The sequence below is a fragment of the Aspergillus wentii genome (assembly GCF_001890725.1).
Source record: "Aspergillus wentii DTO 134E9 unplaced genomic scaffold ASPWEscaffold_5, whole genome shotgun sequence".
Lineage (NCBI taxonomy): Eukaryota > Fungi > Ascomycota > Eurotiomycetes > Eurotiales > Aspergillaceae > Aspergillus > Aspergillus wentii.
Window position 1 is genome coordinate 1818462 of NW_024467836.1, and position 17687 is coordinate 1836148.

The 17687-nt window shown below is 47.8% G+C and overlaps 8 protein-coding genes across 8 annotated transcripts; 2 read left to right on the top strand and 6 right to left on the bottom strand.

Annotated features, from left to right (window-relative positions):
* Positions 1–4770: 4770 nt before the first annotated feature.
* ASPWEDRAFT_577772 (uncharacterized protein) lies at positions 4771–5098 on the bottom strand. The gene has a single exon (XM_040838346.1). The coding sequence runs from the start codon at positions 5038–5040 to the stop codon at positions 4813–4815; it is 228 nt and encodes a 75-aa protein (XP_040688002.1). The 5' UTR covers positions 5041–5098; the 3' UTR covers positions 4771–4812.
* Position 5099: 1 nt separating this feature from the next.
* On the top strand, positions 5100–6207 carry ASPWEDRAFT_577771 (OSBP family protein). Its single transcript, XM_040838345.1, has one exon. The coding sequence runs from the start codon at positions 5333–5335 to the stop codon at positions 5921–5923; it is 591 nt and encodes a 196-aa protein (XP_040688003.1). The 5' UTR covers positions 5100–5332; the 3' UTR covers positions 5924–6207.
* An 89-nt stretch (positions 6208–6296) lies between these two features.
* On the top strand, positions 6297–8428 carry ASPWEDRAFT_52598 (putative mRNA processing protein (Mss51); the record flags this gene model as incomplete). Its single annotated transcript, XM_040837770.1, has 4 exons — positions 6297–6551; positions 6585–7176; positions 7239–7909; positions 8411–8428. The coding sequence occupies 4 exons, from the start codon at positions 6297–6299 to the stop codon at positions 8426–8428; spliced, it is 1536 nt and encodes a 511-aa protein (XP_040688004.1).
* Positions 8429–9005: 577 nt separating this feature from the next.
* ASPWEDRAFT_173751 (putative extracellular serine-rich protein) lies at positions 9006–9407 on the bottom strand (the record flags this gene model as incomplete). The annotated part of the gene is made up of 1 exon (XM_040831127.1): positions 9006–9407. One exon carries the CDS (start codon positions 9405–9407, stop codon positions 9006–9008), a length of 402 nt encoding a protein of 133 aa, XP_040688005.1.
* Positions 9408–9494: 87 nt separating this feature from the next.
* ASPWEDRAFT_578170 (uncharacterized protein) lies at positions 9495–10263 on the bottom strand. Its single transcript, XM_040838347.1, has 3 exons — positions 10218–10263; positions 9766–10062; positions 9495–9679 (listed from the first exon to the last, which is right to left on the bottom strand). Exons 2-3 carry the CDS (start codon positions 9935–9937, stop codon positions 9582–9584), a joined length of 270 nt encoding a protein of 89 aa, XP_040688006.1. The 5' UTR covers positions 9938–10062; positions 10218–10263; the 3' UTR covers positions 9495–9581.
* Positions 10264–11096: 833 nt separating this feature from the next.
* ASPWEDRAFT_52578 (uncharacterized protein) lies at positions 11097–11980 on the bottom strand (the record flags this gene model as incomplete). Its single annotated transcript, XM_040837769.1, has 2 exons — positions 11097–11640; positions 11703–11980. 2 exons carry the CDS (start codon positions 11978–11980, stop codon positions 11097–11099), a joined length of 822 nt encoding a protein of 273 aa, XP_040688007.1.
* Positions 11981–13085: 1105 nt separating this feature from the next.
* On the bottom strand, positions 13086–15219 carry ASPWEDRAFT_113504 (NAD-dependent malic enzyme; the record flags this gene model as incomplete). Its single annotated transcript, XM_040828413.1, has 8 exons — positions 13086–13423; positions 13507–13874; positions 13934–14200; positions 14254–14387; positions 14443–14571; positions 14628–14831; positions 14886–15107; positions 15160–15219. The coding sequence occupies 8 exons, from the start codon at positions 15217–15219 to the stop codon at positions 13086–13088; spliced, it is 1722 nt and encodes a 573-aa protein (XP_040688008.1).
* Positions 15220–16029: 810 nt separating this feature from the next.
* Positions 16030–17617, bottom strand: ASPWEDRAFT_42308 (NADPH:quinone oxidoreductase family protein). The gene is made up of 2 exons (XM_040835746.1): positions 17388–17617; positions 16030–17329 (listed from the first exon to the last, which is right to left on the bottom strand). Exons 1-2 carry the CDS (start codon positions 17418–17420, stop codon positions 16325–16327), a joined length of 1038 nt encoding a protein of 345 aa, XP_040688009.1. The 5' UTR covers positions 17421–17617; the 3' UTR covers positions 16030–16324.
* Between the last annotated feature and the right edge of the window lie 70 nt (positions 17618–17687).

A 17687-nucleotide genomic window follows, 5' to 3' on the forward strand; every position in this document is an offset into this window, starting at 1 on the left:
CCCCGATTGACGTTGAAGGTATTGCGCATATATTTTTCAGTTGATTGGTCATTGATAATCTGAAGAAGCGACAATGATTCTTCCCCGAGCCTCGGCGGCCCTTTCCTCGCGGCTGTTTTCGACTGCTGCCCGGCATAATGCATTGACTTCGCGTTTCTTTCATTATTCACCCTTGAAGGCTGCCGTTGCCCATCCAATTACTGCTCATGGACCACCGCCCAAAGCTCCTGCACCGACACCAGAGTTTGGTGGGCGCGCGGAGGAGCAGCCAGCTAAAGACACGGAACCCGGAAGTGAGGCACCAAAGCGGCCATCGAAGCCTTCTGTGGCATTGAAAAAGAGGTTCTGGAAGAATGTGGATGTGACAAGGAAACCAGGTATTTTGAGCTTGCCCGTCCCCTCCGTCTTTGATGATGGTTTTCCCCAGTTTCCTGTTCGTAAATGGCATTGACGAATTTCTTGGTTATGTATAGAGGGAGAGTACCAGGTCATGCTAGACAGCCGACCAGTACGAACGCCCACGAAGGATGTCCTTTTCATTCCCTCGACCAAACCTCATCTTGCACATGCGATCGCCCTGGAGTGGGACGTGATGACCTCCGCCCAGCAAGCTTTAAAGACTCACCTAATCCCGTTAACTTCTATTACTGCGCGAGCCGCGGATGTTGTTCGAGAAGATGCCGAGGGGGAGACTACTACCAGGAACCAAATTATAACCACTGCCATGCGCTATTTGGAAACCGATACACTACTCTGCTGGGTTCCCGAGAAGGATACCTACACCCCCGAGGAGACGAATGAAAATGGTGAAAATGCGGAAAGTCTTCGAGACGCGCAGATGAGAGTGGCCAGAGACATCATGGCATTTCTGAGCACCAAAGTTTGGCCTGGTGTGGAGATCAAGCCCATCCTAGATGAAAATAGCATTATGCCCGTCTCCCAACCACAAGCCACAAAGGATATCATCAAGAGCTGGGTCTCCGGACTGGAAGCCTATGATATTGCTGCTCTAGAAAGGGGTATTCTAGCTTCAAAGAGCTTGTTGGTCGCTGTTCGACTGGTTGCGGAATGGAGTGAGAACTTTCGTCATCTCCAACGGCCCGAACAAAGGAAGTTTGGAATCGAAGAGGCGGCAGAGGCTTCTAGCCTTGAAGTAACATGGCAGACCGACATGTGGGGTGAGGTTGAAGATACTCACGATGTCGACAAGGAGGACTTGAAGCGACAACTCGGAAGTGTTGTCGTCCTGGTAAGTGGTGAGAAGAGGTGAAATACTCTTGTTGAACAAATTGTATACTAGCTTCAATGGTGTAGTCACTGCTTTTGACTGTTCCATGGGTTGTACTATACATTCATAGCCTTCATTATATTACAAAAGAAACCACTTGTTGATCGAGGGATAGTTGAAGCCATCTGAGATCAACCTGATTTTTTTTTTTTCATCTAGGATCAATAAACTCATGTATGTATGTGTTGCTGTATGTGCTTTAGGTTTCACTGTTCTATTCTATTGGTAAAAAGTAATCGGCGATTATATAGATCATCATCAATATCCCGTGAAGCTGCCAAGGCGCGGGCGGCGTTTAAGAATATGATCAACAGCCCCCCCATTCTATTCTCCAAGTTGGTCGCAAAAGACAACTTTACTTCCTGTAACTTCATCTGAATCATTTAAATCACCCAATTCTCGCCTGCTTGCCGTTAGCTGCCCCCTTACCTATGCATCTTTCGCGAAACTGCTATTGATCGATCTCCGAAGGGTTTCTGTGGTGAGTGAGGGATGTCGGAAGGGTGAGTTCATCTGCCTTGGAACACAGCTTTTGGTTCCATGGATCTCGGTGTCAACGTGGGTGATACATCTACTGGAGTCCATCGCAACCAAGTTTGGGCCTCCAGGATACCTCGATAGGCGATACTGTGGTGGCTTTAAGAGAGTCAACTGGATGCTCTTTCCCCACCTTCTCTTTGCGGCTCCTTTGTGACACCTTGTATTTATTATCGACTGGAGGAATATTGTCGGCTTTGAAGCTTTGCTGATATGCCATTATCCCTTAGGCATAAACGTTCTAAGAGTGCCTTAGCGCTTGCGCTGCTACATCGTGATAAGTTGAGAAGTGAAAACAACGACGACGAAACCATCGGTCGCGATAGTCCTTTGCCCGAGTCCGTCACATCCACTCCGGCAAACAATCCCCCATTCCCCCCCACTATATCACATAGTCGAAGCTTCAGCCGGCGGAAGTCTCGCCAGGAGGCGAATTCTCCCCCCATGTCTTCCGAAGAACCTTTAGAGCCCGTTACCTCGAACCAGAGCATGGGGACTATTGAGAAGCTACCCTCAATCACAAATACGGAAAGTGGCAGCATTTCCCTCGAACAGTCCGTGCGAACGTTTCGCCTTTTTGAGGTCTTGCGGAGTGGGGATACGACTGCCATATCGAAAGCCATCAAGGAGTCCAACGATCCTCAAGGAGCGAACAGTCTGTGCGGAACTACAATCCTTCATCTGGCAATCCAATGTGCCGAGCCGCAGGTAGTTGAATTTGTCCTATCTGCGGGTGATGACCTTGATATCAATGCCCGCGATCGAGAGGGTAATACGCCCCTTCATCTTGCTGCCCAACTTGGGAGAGGTCCCCTTGTCCGCGAGCTTCTAAACCGGCCCACGGTCAACGACTCGCTCATCAATTATCGCAGCCAGTCGCCCCTCGAGATTGCACGTACACCGGAAATCTTCCAGCAGCTTCAACTCGCACGGTCTCTCTTTATCGACACCAAGACCCAAGAAATCCAATCGCTCGTATCCCAAGAGGGCTATGAAAAGCTGGAGAAGATTCTGGAAGAGCCGCGTGTCGAGGGGCTTATGGATGTGAACAGCCTGGATTTAGTTACTGACCAGGCCACTGTACAGTCTGGGGGCACCTTACTGCATGAAGGGGCAAGGAAAAAGGATGCCAAGCTTCTTCAAATTCTATTGATGCATGGAGCTGATCCCTTCCGCCGTGACAAAAAAGGCAAATTGCCACAAGATGTCACCAAGGATGACAAGATACGCGCTATTGTTAAGAAGTCGCCAGCTGCAGTCATTGCGCAACGCGGTATTCAAGAACGAGCCATCCTAGGGAACAGCACTGCCCAGGGAGTAGCTGGTCGGGTTTCCACCAGTGATGCTCCTCTTGCGGGCAAGGATGCTCGTGAAATGAGGGGCTATCTGAAGAAATGGACGAATTACACCACTGGCTATAAGCTACGGTGGTTTGTCCTCGAGGATGGCGTTTTGAGCTACTACAAGCACCAGGACGATGCGGGCTCAGCTTGCCGTGGTGCGATCAACATGAGAATTGCAAGACTTGACATGGATTCTCAGGATAAAACACGTTTTGAAATCCACGGCAAATCCTCGGTAAAGTACCACCTCAAGGCAAACCACGTTGTGGAAGCTAAACGTTGGTTCTGGACCTTAAACAATGCCATTCAATGGTCAAAGGATGAAGCGAAAGAGGAGGAAAAACTCCAATCGAGAAATGCGGAAATGCTTCGCCAGGCTAAACTTGATCAGAATGAGGGCCGAGCACCAGAAAATCCTTCTGAACCTGCAACCCATTCTGCCACAAAGTCGACTGGAAAAGGTCTAGCTCCACCACCTTTCAACAGTGGCACAAGACTTAGCACATATGCGTCTCGCACAACACTAGAAAGCTCTCCTGTGGGAGAAGATGAAGGTTCCACGTACGATTCCTACGCGCAAAGCATCCCTCTGAATGAGGTTAACAGAGTGGCTAGTCATGTTACCACGGCACCGGATGGTGAAGGAGATGAAGATGACTATGGCGATTATGCGTCCAGCCGTGAAATGCCACCTTCTGATAAGGATGCCCTCAACATCACCGCTCAATCTGCAAAATTGCAACTTGATCTTTTAGCCAATGTGGCAACTTCTCTTCAGGCTGAGAAATCCAAGGATCCCGCCACCTCGCTCTCAGACCCGACAGTAGACCAAGCTTTGACTGCCTACGAGGGCGCTGTGAGCAGCCTCAAAGGCCTTGTTCAAGACCTCCTCAAAATATCCCGAGACCGCGATACGTACTGGCAATATCGCTTGAACAGAGAAGGATATCTCCGTAAGATGTGGGAGGAGAGTATGGCACGGGTTGCGCAGGAGCATGAAGAACTGCAGTCCAAGATGGGAGAATCCGAGGAAAAACGAAAGCGTACCAAAAAGGCACTTAAAGAAGCGCTAGGAAACGCATCGGCAGCCCCCAGCCGCCCTGTCAGCGGTGAAATCTCTCGTGCCCAATTCGACGACCACAATGACGTCGAACTCGATGGCGAGAAGAAACAGGATCCTGAACCCGCTGAGGAAACACCGCAGCCTGAGGAGAAAGAAATGAGGCCGGCTTTAGGTCGTCAGAAATCAGCTCTCTCTCAGATTCCGGGTCTTGGTGAATCGGAATCAGATGACGAAGAGGAATTCTTTGACGCTATCGATTCTGGCGAGATTGAAGTTGAAGACTTGGTCAATCCTGACGCGAAAGACGAAAAAGAAGCGCCCCAAGAAGAAAAGTCTGAACTTCGAGCTGTGAAACGAATTCAAATCAATCCTTCGTTTAAGGGATACGAGGAGCCTATCAGAATGAGACTCAAGATGGATAATGACAATAGACCGAAGATCGGTTTATGGGTAAGTGCACCATTCAACCCTCGGTTCCTTTGGGCTTCAATCTTATAATTCATTAGGGCATTTTGAAATCCATGATCGGAAAGGATATGACAAAGATGACATTGCCTGTTTCTTTCAATGAGCCAACCTCATTACTTCAGCGAGTTGCGGAGGATTTGGAATATGCTGACCTCCTTGATATTGCGGCTGACCGACCTAATTCTATGGAACGTTTGGTGTATGTTGCCGCATACGCAGCAAGTGAGTACGCTTCGACAATTGGACGTGTAGCAAAGCCTTTCAACCCCCTCCTTGGAGAAACCTTTGAATACGTCAGGCCCGACAAGGGGTATCGATTCTTCATCGAACAGGTTAGCCATCACCCACCCGTTGGTGCCGCGTGGGCTGAATCTCCCAAATGGGATTACTATGTAAGAATCAAACCCCTATATATGGATGATGCTCGAATGGAACTAACTTTTACTTTCACAGGGAGAATCGGCTCTTAAGTCCAAATTCTATGGCAAATCTTTCGATATCAATCTGCTGGGAACCTGGTTCTTGAAGTTGCGCCCCACATCAGGAGGCGAAGAGCTTTATACTTGGAAGAAAGTCACATCCTCTGTCATCGGAATCATCACCGGCAATCCTACAGTCGACAACTACGGTTTGATGGAGATCAAGAACTGGACCACAGGCGAGATTTGTTATCTAGATTTTAAACCAAGAGGCTGGAAAGCCTCGTCTGCATACCAGGTGACGGGTAAGGCCGTTGACTGTGACGGGTCTCCCAAATGGAGCATGGGTGGTCGTTGGAACGACAAGATCTATGCCCGCCACACCCCCGGGTTCGAGGCGCAAGTATCTGGCCAGGACCCCGAATCGGCGAAGACCCTCTTGGTATGGCAGAGCCATGAGCGTCCTACCGGAGTACCTTTTAATTTGACACCTTTCGTTATCACACTGAATGCCCTCTCTGAAGGCCTGAAGGAGCATCTACCGCCAACTGACACCAGACTTCGGCCTGACCAACGTGCCATGGAAGATGGTGAGTATGATCTCGCTGCCGATGAGAAGCATCGGGTTGAAGAAAAGCAACGATCAAAGCGAAGAGAAAGGGAAGCCAATGGGGAGGAATATTGTCCCAAGTGGTTTACCAGGGAGACATGCCCCATTACCGGGGAAGAATATTGGGCTCATAATGGAAAATACTGGAAGTCTAGGGAGGCGCACGACTGGAGTGCTTGTGATGATATCTTTTAGAGGACATAGCATACGACATGACGATGTTCTATTGGTTAATTTTTGTTTTCACTTTCTGATGTAAAGCAAAGAAAGAAGACGCCACACATAGGCGGCTCTTGGATACACGACTTTGTTTTAACAACATTTCCTCCTTCAACTTTACACCTGATAGCTTTCTTGTAATTACTCATTCAATACAATGATAACCGCGTGTGTTATTAGTCAATTTATTCATATCATTCTGGTATTATCATTTTCATCCTAGTTGGTTTTTTCGACTCTATAAAGATCCCGGATCACGTGGCTCAGCGGGATAATCGACAGCTTCGAAAAATGACGCTTTTAACTCCGCAAGAACGAGCAAATGCCCTCCACCTTCCTCACCCACACGATGACGGGTGAATATACTTGTGGTCGCTGCCTTCAGGCACTCCGCCGAGGAGTCGCCGCAGTCCAGGGCTCTCCAATTCGGCTGCAGAGCCTTGCCAATTCGAATCGGAGATACACCACTTCTTTCGCCCGAAGATCTGGCTCGCGGAGCAACAACAATCGCATTCTGTCGAATAGCACCCGAGAGCAGATCAAACGAGTATCATCGCAATCACCCGTTGCCTCCCAGATAACACCTCATAATGCGAAGTCCATTGTACAGAGGGCCGCCTCCACTGCGTCAGGCCAGTCTTCCGAGTCCCGCACTCTTCTGAAGCCAAACAACCTCTTCCATGACTTCTCGAAATCGCCCTCTCCGGCAATTCGTCAGCGTGCAGCATTTATAAAGCAAAACGCGTTTTGTCCCCACCCAAGCCACCAACAAACTCGTGCTCCTGTCTCTCCCCACGACCCGGAATCGCGAAAGGGTCAGCATGGCTCGAGTCTTCCGCCAGCTCATTCGCACTTTGAATGCCCCGACTGTGGTGTTCCCATCTACTGCTCAGAGGGACATTGGATGGATGACTTCGAGGCCCATCTGGAGATTTGTGAAACTATCCGACAAATCAATGAAGATGACCACGATTTGCACTCCGGGCGGTTTTTCCCTGAGTTCTCCTACCCGGGTGTGCAAGATGAGAACTTTGTCATCAACATGACCAACTGGGATACTTTCCTGTACACGCGAGAATTCGACGCAATCAATGATGATCGAAGCATGCGACAAGTGACTAGGATGCTGACATACCCTCTTACCATCGGAAGTGTATTGCACGACCTGAGCCCATACAGCGTCCGGAAGGACAGCAGGCTCACAGCTGAGGGTCTCAAAAGTGTCAGCGGTGAGTCTACTCACAGCAGTTTGGAGGTGAAGATATCATGTGTGCTGACTATTACTATATAGCTCTCCGCTACAGTTTGCACCCCCCTAAGACAGGAGAAGGGGTCGATATCCAAGGACTGCGACTGAAGGCTCCCCCAGTTCGACTATTCATTCTCGGGGCGCGTGCTGAATCCTCTTTGCCTCGAGATGTCTGGCTACAGCTCAGCCACATCTTCCCACGCTCTCTCATTCATCTAATTTTCATTGGACCGGAGAGTATGGCCAACCGGGATGAAGAGTTTCCACTTCCCAAGCGGACTCCGGAAAATCCATTCGGAGGAATTGTCGAAGATCGTCTTGGTGGTCAACTGAAGATCACGACGTACGTCGATTACTTCCACACGATGTACAAGGCGCAGTACTTCCAGCCATTCGACCCCTACCTGGACTGCATTGTGCTCTTCCACCCTGGACTTGGGCACCCAGCCAGCTCCCACGAATGGGAGGAAACGCTACCACAGCTTCTCGAGACCAAAGTTCCTATCATCAGCACGGGCTACACGCAGTGGGATATGGAAAGAGATATCAACTGGGTTCACGAGAAATGCGGTGGAGAATTCGATGTTCTGTTGGAACCTGGCGAGAATATCTTCCGTAGTCTGCGCTGGGATCTCAACGATCTAGATCCACATGATGTTTCATGCGGAAACTGGGGTTTGTGGGCGTTCAGAGGAAAGAGGTATGTGATCAGCGTATTTAACGATCAATGATGATCACTTACTAACTTGAACGACCCTTCCAGATACGAGGCGACATTCAAAGACTCGTAGGACTCTCGTCTACATTACTTGTTTTGATCTGTACTGTACCATAGCTTTTTCTTTGTCTCTTTCTTGGGAAATAGTGGAGTATATGCGACTTTGACCTCCCCTCTTTCCCCTAAACCATATATACTACCTGCACTAGATACGGTTGGTTGTATACAATAAAATATCGAATATCTTTTGGAGTTGAAGATCGAGATAAAGGAGACCCTTAGAAACTCCCTAGTAGCACCCCTGATGATGAAACAAAACTAGGGCCAAAGCAAAGGAAGCTGGATGCATGCACTACAGTATGTGCCATGTGGTCGCATATGGCGGGTAAATCATTGCATTAGTGTCGCATATTGCAAATAGCTGCAGAATGCCATACAATAGTAACACCATCCTAGACATGGAATACTACCCTAAAGGTAAAAATATGTAGTACAGAATACTCGGAATACTTAGAAGGAAATAAATAAAGATTGTACAACTAGTTACCCAAATATGTATACAAAGGACATGAGGACATACATGCATGAGGTAGCTTCGTCAAAAGGTTCTAATTAACCCCTACACTCATTATTTCGGGCATGTATGTGTAAGGGGTGGGGGGAAACACATAAAAGGGTAGTAGAAGAATCGTAAAATGAAGAAAAGAGTAAATGTGAAGAGAAAAAGGGTATAAACATCAGAAGGGTAAATAAAGGGTAGTGTCAGTTAAAGACGAAATGCTGACAGATGGGCCAAGTAAAAGAAACCGAGATGACCTTGTAAATGATGAGGTATTAGATCGAATGATGGATGAGCCTTGTGTGCTGGTGGATTTTTATTCCTGGTCCATTGATCTGGTTTAGATTTAATTCCCCCGTCATCTTCAATCATCCATGCTCTGTTCTCATACATGACACCGAAAAACCAAAGAAATTTTCGGAGGCATATCATCGATCTGATTGATTAAAAAAAGGGTATCAGTGCTTTGACGCCCTCGAGGCGCGATTCTTCTTGTCCGCATGCTACATGCACGGCTGCGCAGTTGATTCATTTAAAGCATGACAAGACCGGCGACAGCCATGACACCAGCGGCCATCGCGCCAGAGTACTGAACAGCCGGGGCAGCACCGACAAGAGCAGAAGAGGACGCAGCAGCAGCGGTGGTCTCAGAAGGGCCCTTGGCAACGGCCGGGGTGGTGACCTTGGAGAAGGAGGAGCTGGTAGCGTTCCAGCGGCCAGGCCCGGGGATACGGAGGCCACCAGAGGGAGAGGCGACAGGCGTGCTGCTGTAGATAGGAATCGAGGATGGAGATGGAGTCGCGAAGGAGGAAGAGTGAGCGTTGACAATCTGGAGCGTAATGGTGCTGGTGGTTGGCGCAGCGGCCTCCTGGGCGGCGAGCGCCAATGGCCCGAAGGCGGCAGAGATCACCAAAAGAGCCTTGCTGAACTGCATTGTGATTGTAGATGAAGGATCGGATATAGGTGTTGATGTAGATATGGGTATATGGAGTTCAATGAAATTGATATTGATCTGCTTGATCTGCGTTGTTGCGACGTGGATGTGGAGGGAGCTGTATGATTGGATATCTCAGATATTGATTTTGTATGTATATATATTTTTTTGATATCAAGAAATTAACGTGGAGTAAGACAAAATAAAGAGTGAATGGAGCTGGAAACGAGTGACAGCTCTTGTGGAAGTGAAAGAACGAATAATCAGCACTGCTTTGAAGATATCAAAGTAAGAAAAGAAAGAAGAGAAAGAGGACGAGGGGAAAACTGGGTAAAAATTAGCAGGAAAAAAGAATCACCAAAAAATAGGGGCCAAAACAACGCCGCCCCAAATGGGCAACGTAGTAGAAGAAAAAAAAGCCTTAAGACTTGGCGAGCTGGCAGTGTGAAAATGAGCCTGAGCCAGAGGAAATTAGAGCCTCGGAGAACCCAATAAATTTGCAATAAACGCACGAAGCTAGTCGTGCCCATCAAACTCAGCGCCAGGAATCCAATCTATTCTGCCCACTACCGGCGAGAAATGGAGGGAAACTCTGATTGCATCCTGTCGATCTTCTCATTCTGATCCAAGTTGTTAGAGGTTTTGCGAAGCGTTCCTGGCTAAGACGTAAAGGTTAGTCTTGGAACCATGGAAACTGGAAAGGCCCGTCGTGCAGTTCGAGCTGGTCTCCATCGAGCTAGAAGGTTGATTTGTTAATTCAGGGGGTCATCGGAGTGGGATCCGAGTGCTATGTGTGTAGATATCACGCACATCTGCAGGTGAAAACCTACTGGCCATATGTAACTTATTCCCCACGGTTAGCACATGCTTTGAATGAGTTCCCAGGCACATTGGGCTTTTGGTATGAAACACTGGAGAACTCCAAAGACAGTGTGACACCAGGTGTTACGGACTGCAGTCTCAGTCTCAGACGCAGACTCAAAAGTATTTAGAGTTGTGCAGACTTGAATCCTTAGCGGCATTTCATTCAGGGAAGAAAGCCGATGCACCAAAGTGGAGATGAATCTGTGAAGACTGAAAGTCGGAGGGGATTGGAGTATGCGAGTGGGGAGAAGCGAGGGAGCAATTTCGCTGCGGCCGAGTCACGAGACGACCCCGAGATGCCTGCGAGTGTGAGCAGAGTTGGGATAACACAGCATGAAGGCATCAAGCCAATTGATGGTATACCCATCACGAGAATTCCTCACAGATGATCCTGCTGCACTGCCTGAAGGACCATCAATCTGACAGAATGTGCCTGCATATCATAAAAGCGCTGGCTAAACTAGTGGATGATATCAAAAGTACTACTGATTAGTCGGACCACAACAAGGCCAGGGACACGTAATGGCAATAATAAATAATACTAGCATTAAAGTCCACCTCTAATATGGAGTATAATATTATACAGTCTCCCGTGGAGGTTCATATCTATAAGCAAAAGTGAACGACAAAAGAGAATGCCTCCCAACGCCGGATATCACAACTTCCCGTCGTTCAAACAAAATACCTCACCATAAAGCAAAGAGAGCATGGAGCTGACCCTACAGTCATCATATCCATCAATTCGTGCGAACCTTCGTCAAGACGATAAATAGCAAGCGCAAAAAGACGATGTCGATAACTTCTCTCTAGAAGACAAAAGTATCATCACAGAGCCCAAACCATGCTGCTGACTACAGCAACCATTATCCAGTATCCACTGACAGGGGCCATCTTTACTGATGGTGCCGATGAAGCCGAAGAATCCTCAACTGTTGTTCCATTTGGCAGGGTTCCGTTGATATAGATCTTCTCTGTTCCATTGTCGATTACAACCCTGGCGACGCTGGTGTTCCTGGGTTCAGTGCCATTGAACAAGGATTCGAAATAGGTGCTGTTGGAGTTGTTATCGCATCCGCACTCGGAATATTCCTGGCAGACACAGACCACCGGCAGCGATTCACTGTGGTTGTTGGTTTGGTTCACATAGTGATAGTTATGGTGGTATGGGTAAGCATAGGCCCCGTACAGCCAGACACCTGGAAGTAGGGCCAATCCAGCAGCTGGTAACAAATAAGGGGACACGCCCAGGGGGGATTTTGCGCCAGATCTATAAGGAGACGCCGCACCTCCGGCGTAATAAGACCCGCCCCCATAAGCAGGGCTTGGTCCGGAGCCACCGCGAGTTGAGCCTCCAACGTTGCTCGAGGAGCTATACAAATAAAAATTCGGAGTTAGCTAATCGCATTAGCAAGAAAAGTGTCGACAACCTACCCGGTTCTCCCGCTGCTACTGCTTCCAGTACGACCCCCAGTACTGCCACTTCCACTGCTGCTGCCTCCACTGCCAGTGCGACCACCGCTGCTACCGCCACTGCCTGAGCCGCCTTTACCTCCTCCACCTCCTCCACCTCTGCGCTTCTCTAGACCAGGTATCTCGAGAGCATCGGGGATCTGGGACACATCTCGAACCACTAGATCCGACTGCGGGACAGCGCGAGGTGTGACTGTAGTGGATAGGAGAAGAAGAGCAGCTGCGAATGTGATCTTCATTTTGTTGTGAAGAGGTATTTTGTACGGAGTAGTGATGTCTGTCTGAGCACCGAAGATGATGTCACGGTTTAAAGAAATATTAATAAAGTACTGCAGAAAAAGAGCAAGATTAGATGAAGATGAAAAACTGCGCTACCAAGGAAAACTGAAACTAGAAAGGTTCCCAAAAGAAGGCGCGGGCGAAGCTTGGGTTTATCAAAAGACCGGCTCCCTAGGCCGCTGTTTCATGGATCAGCAAAGAATGAATCCAAGGCAGGAAGAAACGGTGCAACTTGAATCAGTAAGGAGCGAGTCATGTTAGCAACATATGTAAGTATGTAACCATCGCCCATCAAAGACATTTATTATTCATTATTCTTCTGCTAGTTATCCGTTTCCGTCCAAGTCTTCGTTCATGGCTCCTCCGTGATGAGATCACACTTCTCACCGCGCCCGCCCCACGTGCTTTCAAAGGTCCAAGACCCCCAAGTCTGTCCAACATCTCTAAGACCATATTAGTGACAGCACAGCCCATCAAATTGATCAATAATTCTTCTTGCTTTGTTCTAGAAATGTGGCAAGAGGAGTCCGAACCGATTTTTTTTTCGCAAAACCACCAAGTGCGTGTCAAATACAAGCTACGATGCCAAAGGAAATGATTCGTTAAACAGTGCAGAACTCACCAACAACCCTGTCAGGAATGTCGCTCTGCCATCGAAATACTACCGCTATCAGCGATGATCCGTACTGCGATGATTATCATATGTTGTCAAATGGTCGAATCCTCGACTCCCACGCTACATCTTATCAGGTGGAGAAATGATGAGATCCACACTCAACAGCGCATTCTCGGAAAATAATTTCATTGACTATCCGTTACCGTCTCGCATACCAGTTTCCATAAGCAGTGATGGATTGCAATAAAGCCAAGCATATCTATGTGCATCGCCTCAGGACATGATCTTCTCATAACCGAGTCATAAGCCCTGCTAGGATATCACCTTCGGCATCGTTTCCCGACTTTCTCTTTTAGCCACTGCACTGGCTCAGCCTCGTGAAGAAAACGCTTTTGAGGATATATCGGATAATCGGATCGATCAGATTTGATAAAGGAATTCCAAGATCATTATTGCTGCTCCGCTTTCACAAGTGGTCGATAAACTGGTTCCCACATTTGCGCCCGAATCCACTTGTCTAGATCGGACTCATCTGTTGGAATTCCATCCTGCTGGGCGTGTCCTTCCTTGACCGCGCTCTGAATCACTGCCTTGGCAATATTTACACTGAGCTCACGCACATGCTCTACGCCCGGTAGAAGAGGCTGGGTGGGATCTTGGAGCGCAGGTGACCGAGCCGCTAGGGCTTTGACCGCTGCAACCAACATCTTGTTCGAGACGACTTTTGCTCGAGATAAGACGGCCCCCAGGCCAATACCAGGAAAGCAAGTTGAGTTATTGCATTCCGCTATATTAAAAGGGAGGCCACCAGAGTCAGTCCTCCATTCAGGGAAAAAAAAAAAAAAAAAAAAAAAGAGCGAAATTACTCACCAATTTCACACTCCATCCCATTGTGTTCTACCGGTGGGAACGGGCTCCCTGTGGCCACCAGGGCTCGACCTTCAGTCCAGTGATAGATATCGTCAGGATGAGCTTCATGCAGACGGGTGGGGTTGCTCAATGGAAACACAATTGGTCGCTGAACGTGTTTACCCATCTCACGAATGATGTCTTCGGTGAAGGCTTTTGGCTTCGTCGATGTCCCGATTAGAACATGCGGCTTCACCTTCTTGACAACAGAAAGCAAATCCCTTTCCTCGTCTTCTGGCCATTCCTTATCATCGCGTGCAAACTGAGCTTGGGCTACAGTTAGTTTATCGCTAAAAGACTTGACCAAAAGACCTGGTTTATCAAAGCACCTTGTTTCAAAGCAAGCTTAGTGAGTTACTTTCAAATAAATAATGAAAAGATAACATACCATATTTGCTTTGAAGCTTCTGATTTAGGTCTTTTGGCTTCCGCAACAATTGCGTCGGTGATTTGATCAGCAATACCAATACCAGCAGACCCAGAGCCAAAGATCACCACCCGTACATCTTCCAATTTGATATGGCTGACATGAAGGCCTGCTATCATCGCAGCCAAAGTCACACATCCCGTTCCTTGGATGTCATCGTTGAAACAGGGGATGTGTGATCGAAACTTGTCCAAAATCCTTTTTGCGTTCTGAGTTCCAAAGTCCTCGCTAAGTGTTTGTCAAGACCTGTATACGAATGCACATCTGGAAACCGAACTTACAAGTGGATATATGCTTTTGGAAACTTCTTCCTCGCAATCTTTACGAACTTGTCGACGAAATCGTCGTATGCTTTACCCTTGACTCGAGGTTTTCGAAGGCCAAGGTACAGTTCGTCATCGAGTAGGTCTTCATTCTGCGGTCGAGTTAGCCGAACCCGTCATAAGCCATTGGTTGCATCATGCCAGTACATTTGTACCACAATCCAGTACCACGGGAAGCTGTCTTGATGGTTGGATTCCAGCGCAAAGTGTGGTGATAACCAACTTGGCGACGGAAATCAAAATGGCGCCAATTCCCTGGTCCCCAATCCCCAGAATCTACATTGAGTATATCAGTGGGATACTTGCGTAGGACTTTGAGCACGACATGTTACCTCCTCTCCATCACTGACAACGATGTAGTCGACTTCCTCTCCACTGTTAAAATTAGAAAGATACTCTTCAATCTTATCTTGGTCCTGGATATTCAAAAAGCAACCCTCTGGTCTCCTGAATATTCGTGAGTAATTCTGGATGGCGTCACCTTCTGTCGGAGTATATATCACGCCGAACATCTCTTCCAGGTGTGTTTGCATCAACTATCATGGTCAGTTTGCATTTGAAAAAAGACATGAGAAGAGAAGGAAGACAACCTTATAATACAACACTTCATTCTGTGACTTCATGCTTGCCAAAAAGGTGTTCTTAGCCAGATCATCCTTTCGACTTTTGTACTGCTGGTACGCTCGTTGTACTTGTTCTTCCAAGGTCTGAACATTGGGGGGCAGCAGACCGTGCAACTTGAATTTCTTTCGTTCTTCGTCTGGATGCGCGGATCCTTTATTAAAACGGGAGGAATGGATCAAGTCCAGACCCTGATATTGTGATCAATATTAATCAATAAATAACTGGAACTAGCAGACTCACTTCGTAAGGACACTCTAAGGGCCCCGATGTCTGTCGAGGTAGGTTCTCGAGTTTTGACATCTCTCAACGAGGAGTATCGTTTGCGCTCTGTTCCTCTATGCTGGAGTACTCAATTAGAGATGAGTTGCAAAAAGGTTGTGATGAAGCTTTCGACGATTTTTGGTTTAAATCAGAAGCATCGAGCAGGATTCTGCGAAGGTTGACTGTCCTGTTCACCTGTGGGGAATGATGTATGCGATGGAAATGACGTAGGGCCATTCTAGTTTGGGTCAACAGTGATATCAATGCATCCATAATCCACGAAGAATCTTCTTTACAACGAGGTATATTACTTTTCATTCCGAAGAACCATGATGATATGGCGAATTATTCGGCGATATTGTTATTGCTTATGGACTATTGTTACATAGTACTATTGATGGTACTCTTCTAAAGTGACCACAAGACACATCCGTTTCTCAAATCTGATCAAGAATTATGAACAACGATAAAGTAGAGTTCCTAATTATCAATTCACAGCTCTTTCGCCTAAATATATCCTACTCGATCCCTTTGAATAACAACAGTCCTTGCAGTGTTGAGCGACATCGCATAATGACAGTCAGCATATAGTTATATAACACGTGACTATGATTACTCATCCGTAAGCGAGAAGCTGAAAACCACCGACTGTGTCTGACAATTTCTTCAAAAGATTCCAGAGATTTTTGAATATGACCGTTCCAACTCATGATTCAGCATCGCTACCTCGATGAATGGTGGTTTTGAATCGAATGCAGAGTTATCAATTGACGATTACATATATAAAGAATAGCGATCCACTGACACGATCACAATGCAACTCACCAATCCAGCTGTCCTAGTCTCACGACATCAACAACGGACCCTTCATTTTTTGAAGGACAGTCATCGCATGCCACGTCTTGTGGCTGTGGCTGATTGGAGCTGGATTGGATTATTGAACGGGAATTCGTTTCTCTTCGATTTATATCTTGAGATGTTGCTAGAGTAAATAACAGGGCCTTCATAGTTCATGTTTGCTTGCGTTTTTGACACTTCCTACGAGAGCATGACTCCTTGCGCACCTACATTCTACATTCGGTCAATGATAAATTAGATATTTGAATATGAATACTCTAGTCTACTCTGCACTATCACTGCAAGATTATAGCTTGCTCTTTCCAGCTTCATCATCGATGATCTTGACCACCACCTTGCCCCAGGTCTCTCTTCCTCCAAGCGCCTGCAACGCCTTGGGCACGCTCTCCAACCCAATGAAGCTCTCATCTCTAAATGCTGTCCCCTTGAACTTACCCTGGGCCACCATATCAAAGATGCCCTGCCACACGGTGCCAACCGTCTCCTCTTCAAACTTGGCATACTGACCCCAATGCAAGCCGACGATGCTGACATTCTTCAACAGCACCCGGTTCAGCGCGACCTTTTCAATCTTGCCCGCTGCAAACCCAATCACCAACAATCGCGCATTCCACGCCACACACTTGAGACTCGCCTCGATCATCCCAACGGAGTCATACACAATGTCCACGCCGGCCTTGCTATTCCCCGTCCGGTGCGTGGCACACAACCGCTTCACCTCCTCGGGCCAATTCTTCCCCCGGTAGTCAATGACATGGTCTGCTCCGAAGTCCCGCGCAACCTGTCTCTTCCTCTCCGTGCCTGCTGTCGCAATCACAGTCGCCCCCTTGGCCTTGGCAATCTGCACCGCGGCCAACCCCACCCCTCCAGCAGCCGCGTGCACAAGCACCCAGTCCCCGGGTTGCACATTGGCCCGGTGCACCAGACCCCCGTATGAAGTGGGCGCCGTCACGAACAACCCGGCCGCATCTTCAAAACTCCACCCGTGTGGGATAGGGAGAAGGGAGTTCTCCGGGGCCAGAATGTGAGTTGCATACGCGCCCTGCGTGGCACCAAAGACGCGATCACCGACTTTGAAGCGGAGACCTTGCTTGGCTGCGGTTGGGACGGCGAGAATGGTTCCTGCGAACTCGGCTCCTCCAACCCAAGGTAAGGGTGGTTGGTGTTGATATTTGCCTTGGATCTGAAGGAGGTCGAAGAAATTGGTGCCAGCCGAGTGAATTTCGATCAGGTATTTATCTGGCGAGGGAGAGGGAGTGGGAAGAGTGGTGACTTGGAGATCAAGGGGGCCCTATTCAATTACAATATTAGCTACTCGAATTGCATCTTGCGGTGTAGCAAATAAAAACCTTGATATATTGGCTAACTTGGACAGCTCTCATCTTCAAGATCGGAGTGGCAGATCAATAATATGGGCAACGTGATCAAATCAAATAAAGTAAGTGTAAACCGGTCAATCAAATTGTTATCGTCCGAGACAAACAAAAAGAAAGAAAGAAAGAAAGAAAGAAAGTTCAAATGATGAAATGATGGACATTGAACCCATCCAAGAAAACAGCTTTCCCCGCGTGCGTCCTGCATGCCATGTGCCGAGGTCGGTTGTCGGATAAGCCAACTTAGGCACCGCAGTCTAGTTAACCTTGGGATAG

Excerpts from the sequence above, each read along its gene's own strand:
- ASPWEDRAFT_577771 (XM_040838345.1), top strand. The coding sequence starts at position 5,333 with ATGGAGATCAAGAACTGGACCACAGGCGAGATTTGTTATCTAGATTTT.
- ASPWEDRAFT_578170 (XM_040838347.1), bottom strand. The coding sequence starts at position 9,937 with ATGGGCACGACTAGCTTCGTGCGTTTATTGCAAATTTATTGGGTTCTC. Across the intron at positions 9,680-9,765 it reads GTTTTGGCCCCTATTTTTTG|CAGTGCTGATTATTCGTTCT; the intron begins GTGATTCTTTTT and ends ATATCTTCAAAG.
- ASPWEDRAFT_577772 (XM_040838346.1), bottom strand. The coding sequence starts at position 5,040 with ATGGCTAACCTGTTCGATGAAGAATCGATACCCCTTGTCGGGCCTGAC.
- ASPWEDRAFT_42308 (XM_040835746.1), bottom strand. The coding sequence starts at position 17,420 with ATGAGAGCTGTCCAAGTTAGCCAATATATCAAG. Across the intron at positions 17,330-17,387 it reads AAGTTAGCCAATATATCAAG|GGCCCCCTTGATCTCCAAGT; the intron begins GTTTTTATTTGC and ends GTAATTGAATAG.